The 3,810-nt window shown below is 43.8% G+C and overlaps 1 protein-coding gene across 1 annotated transcript in view; it reads right to left on the minus strand. All coding sequences in view use genetic code 11, as the record gives it.

Annotated features, from left to right (window-relative positions):
* EGR_08820 (heat shock protein) overlaps positions 1-2,176 on the minus strand; it is a gene marked incomplete at both ends in the record, with an annotated part of 3,474 nt that extends 1,298 nt beyond the window's left edge. Inside the window, 3 exons of the mRNA XM_024498069.1 lie at positions 164-840; positions 1,577-1,799; positions 2,084-2,176. Coding sequence (XP_024347541.1) covers positions 164-840; positions 1,577-1,799; positions 2,084-2,176 — 993 coding nt within the window. The remainder of the gene's footprint in view (positions 1-163; positions 841-1,576; positions 1,800-2,083) is intronic.
* Positions 2,177-3,810: the final 1,634 nt, after the last annotated feature.

Raw genomic sequence — 3,810 nt, forward strand, 5'->3', positions numbered from 1 at the left:
GCTCCGCATCTCATATACGTACGCCTCGAGCGCATTCTTCAAGTGCTGACGATCGCGTTCAAGCTTATCACTTTGATTGAGCCTTGCCTTTCGAGAAATGACGGATTTCTGCATTAGTATGTTTATTCGATTAAAAGTCTTTAGCGTATATTTATTAGCTCACTTGAAACTCGGTAAACTCAACCAATTGGGCGTGAGGTAGCTGTAAAGTCGTTGCCTCGACTGCAACATCACGGGGACGGAGAACGATCTTCTTCTCCATCCTCGTCTTAGGTTGTGAGGGTGATTGATTAGCAACAGCCGTCTCAGTTGTACTGGATGCAGCACCACCTGTGGGTGGCTGTTCTACAGCACCTTCCGTGTTCGGCGGCTGTGTCTCAGTTTCCATGTCAGTTTCAATGGCGTTTGCAACAGTAGAAGCCTCTGGTTTTGGGTCCTCAATTGCAACCTCAACTTCCTTCTCTACCCGCTCCATGACACATGCGTTGCAGATCGTGAAAATGCCGTTTGAATTTACGCGAGCTTTGATCCTCACCTGACAACAATTATCCGGTGGAGTGGGAACAATGTCCTTAATTAGAAACGATCCGATCCGAGAATCACCGATGTGCAATCCCTCCGGATGGGAGTAGCTAGCTGTCAGAGCAAAATCACTCTTTCGATAGAATGTGAGTTTTTTTGAGGCAGGGACGCTGGACAGATGCTTGAAGATCTCACATGAGTTGTCCTTTGCAACTTCACCGGCATCCTCGTCTCTTTCAACTTCCACCACACCGTCTGTGGGTTTCCAATGAAGTGAAATTGAGTAAGGACAGGCATCAACAATGGAGAATTCACGAACTTTGAATGAAGGTGAACAGATAGCCGCCTAAAGAATATTCACTCGATGGTCAAACAACAAATAGGATAGCCTAACCGACTAAAAAAACGCACCTGTAATGCACACCCACGTGCTACCGCCTCATCCGCATTCAGAGTTGTACTACCTTCCATCCCAAATACCTCCCTTACCAACGTTTTCACCGCGGGAATACGAGTGCCACCACCAACGAGTTCGACCGAGTAAAGGTCTCCCAGTTTCAGAGTTGATAAGGCCAGTGCCCTCTCCATCGTCTGCTTTACCCTCAAGAGCAAAGGCCTGCAAATTTCCTCAAAAAACTCCCGTTTCATTTTCAAGGAAATATCAGTATCCTCCATAAGACACTCCACATTGATAGGGATTTCAGTAGAGTTAGTACTCATAATTTTCTTCAAGCGCTCACAACTTTTAAGCAACCGGACACACGCTTTTGCATTCGACATCACCTTCAGGTTGTACTTTTCCTCAATCTCCTTGACTAGGTGCTTAAAAATACACATGTCGAAATCTCGACCACCTAGGCAGGGATCCCATGCGGTTGAAATGACCCTCATTTTACCGGCGTTGAACGCAACAATGGCAACCTGAAGGTTCGAATTCCCCAAACTGACAAAGGCGACGTTTCTGGATGGCTGGCCTACAGCTGGCAAATCCTTCTTGGTGAGGCCGTAGGCAATGCCGACTACAAACCTAATGACATGGATAACTCAACCTTACTTGCAGTTGTTTCGTTCACCAGCCTCATACAATTTAGTCCAGCTATCCTCGCAGCGTCGAGGAATGCATTACGTTCACGATCCGTATAGTAGGAAGGAACACTTAAAACAACATCCACGACCTTCGTACCAAGGTTGGATTCAGTAACCAGAGCAAGTTTGTGCAAATGCATGGCGAGGACTTGTTCCGGAAGAAGAACCATAGGTTCGCCATTAACTTTAACCTAGAAACGCGTGATTTACCAAGCAAACCGAACTTGGACAGCTGCCCTTCCTTGACTATCCGAAACAATATGGAAGAAAGTGTGCTCACGTTCGAAGTTGACAACAGGATCGTTCTCCATTTTTCCGATTAGGCGAGAAAATGACGTTATGGTATTGGCCACATTGGTTGCCATTTGCTGCTCAGCAGCAGATCCAAGAAGTCGGGCCTTACCGTTAAAGGCGACGCACGAACTAAGAGCAGATAGAAGACTTTATACACTTACGGCGTACACCTATCGCTAACTTCATTAGCTAATATCTCGATTCCACCACCTTTCGCTGCTCCGACAAAGCTAGTGAGACTACCAACATCAAAACCAACGACGGCAGACGACATCGCGGCACAGACCACACCGGAACAGTCTGGAAAAATCGACCGGACAGTCGAATTTTTCCCTCCTTAAAGTCAGCAATTAAAACAAAATCTTTATTGCAGGAGGAAAAATGAAAAAATTCGTGATATTAAAAGGTAGTCAAAATTGTTAGTTGTAAAAATATAAACTTTAAAAAATCCTAATATTAGCTATATGTTTATAATTATTTAGGAACAAAACAAGAATGATGCTATCTTAAAGAGAGCAAAATATACTCATCTTACCTAGATACAGTTGCGGTCTGCATTATTGAGTTGGTATTAAAAGTCAAATATGCTAGAAGTGTTAGGTGAAAACCGTACCATTTTGAATTGTTTTTAAAACTCCAGAATGATTATTTTAGGATACAGAAATGCGTACTCTTAAGGCACCTACTAGGGATATTCTTAAATAGGAGAGAGACTATGACAATGTTAACTACACAAACACATGTTTTAATACATACATTTTCCTTTGATAAAACCATTACACTGGACAGGTCATTCAATTTTTTCTAAAACCAGACAAAGACAGGTTAATATAGCTGGAAATGCACAATTAACGTACAGAAGAGCCGAGGCTTCTAATGTGACTCGGGCTTCATGTTGCCAGCGAAGTAGAATATTCGAAAATCTAAGTGCCATTATAATCTAACGCATAGTTAAACAAGCTATCACACATAAAGATGTGGGGTTGTACATGTATGAGGTACAAACATCTATTGCGCCTTGAATGTACTTTAATGCCGTTGCACGCTAAAATGCTTTACAAGAACTTAGGTGCAGATGTGAAGGACATTTCGGGGAGTGATAGCATGCCTTGCGGACGACGTGCCAGATGGCATATACCAAGATAGTCCAATATACATCTGAACTAAATATCAAGCTTTTGTACCTCCAGACCGTAGTAGTAGTAGTATCCAGCCCTTCTGTCCGCTGACAACACATTTTCCATTTCAGGAAAGAACCGGTGAGCCACATCCCTGTAGTTGACATTGTCAAATAATGCACCAAAAGGCCGTGCTGTGATACTCAACATTATCGCATCGCAAAATCCCAAAGGCTGTAAAATTGTGAGGTTCGTAGAAAGGCTCTCAAAGGCGACTAGTGTAATGATATACGGTTTATGAGGAACGCTGTGCTGACGAAATGCTGTTATAAGCTATTAAAAGTCTTTAGCGTATATTTATTAGCTCACTTGAAACTCGGTAAACTCAACCAATTGGGCGTGAGGTAGCTGTAAAGTCGTTGCCTCGACTGCAACATCACGGGGACGGAGAACGATCTTCTTCTCCATCCTCGTCTTAGGTTGTGAGGGTGATTGATTAGCAACAGCCGTCTCAGTTGTACTGGATGCAGCACCACCTGTGGGTGGCTGTTCTACAGCACCTTCCGTGTTCGGCGGCTGTGTCTCAGTTTCCATGTCAGTTTCAATGGCGTTTGCAACAGTAGAAGCCTCTGGTTTTGGGTCCTCAATTGCAACCTCAACTTCCTTCTCTACCCGCTCCATGACACATGCGTTGCAGATCGTGAAAATGCCGTTTGAATTTACGCGAGCTTTGATCCTCACCTGACAACAATTATCCGGTGGAGTGGGAACAATGTCCTTAATTAGAAAC

The sequence above is a fragment of the Echinococcus granulosus genome (assembly GCF_000524195.1).
Source record: "Echinococcus granulosus chromosome Unknown EG_S00120, whole genome shotgun sequence".
Taxonomy (NCBI): domain Eukaryota; kingdom Metazoa; phylum Platyhelminthes; class Cestoda; order Cyclophyllidea; family Taeniidae; genus Echinococcus; species Echinococcus granulosus.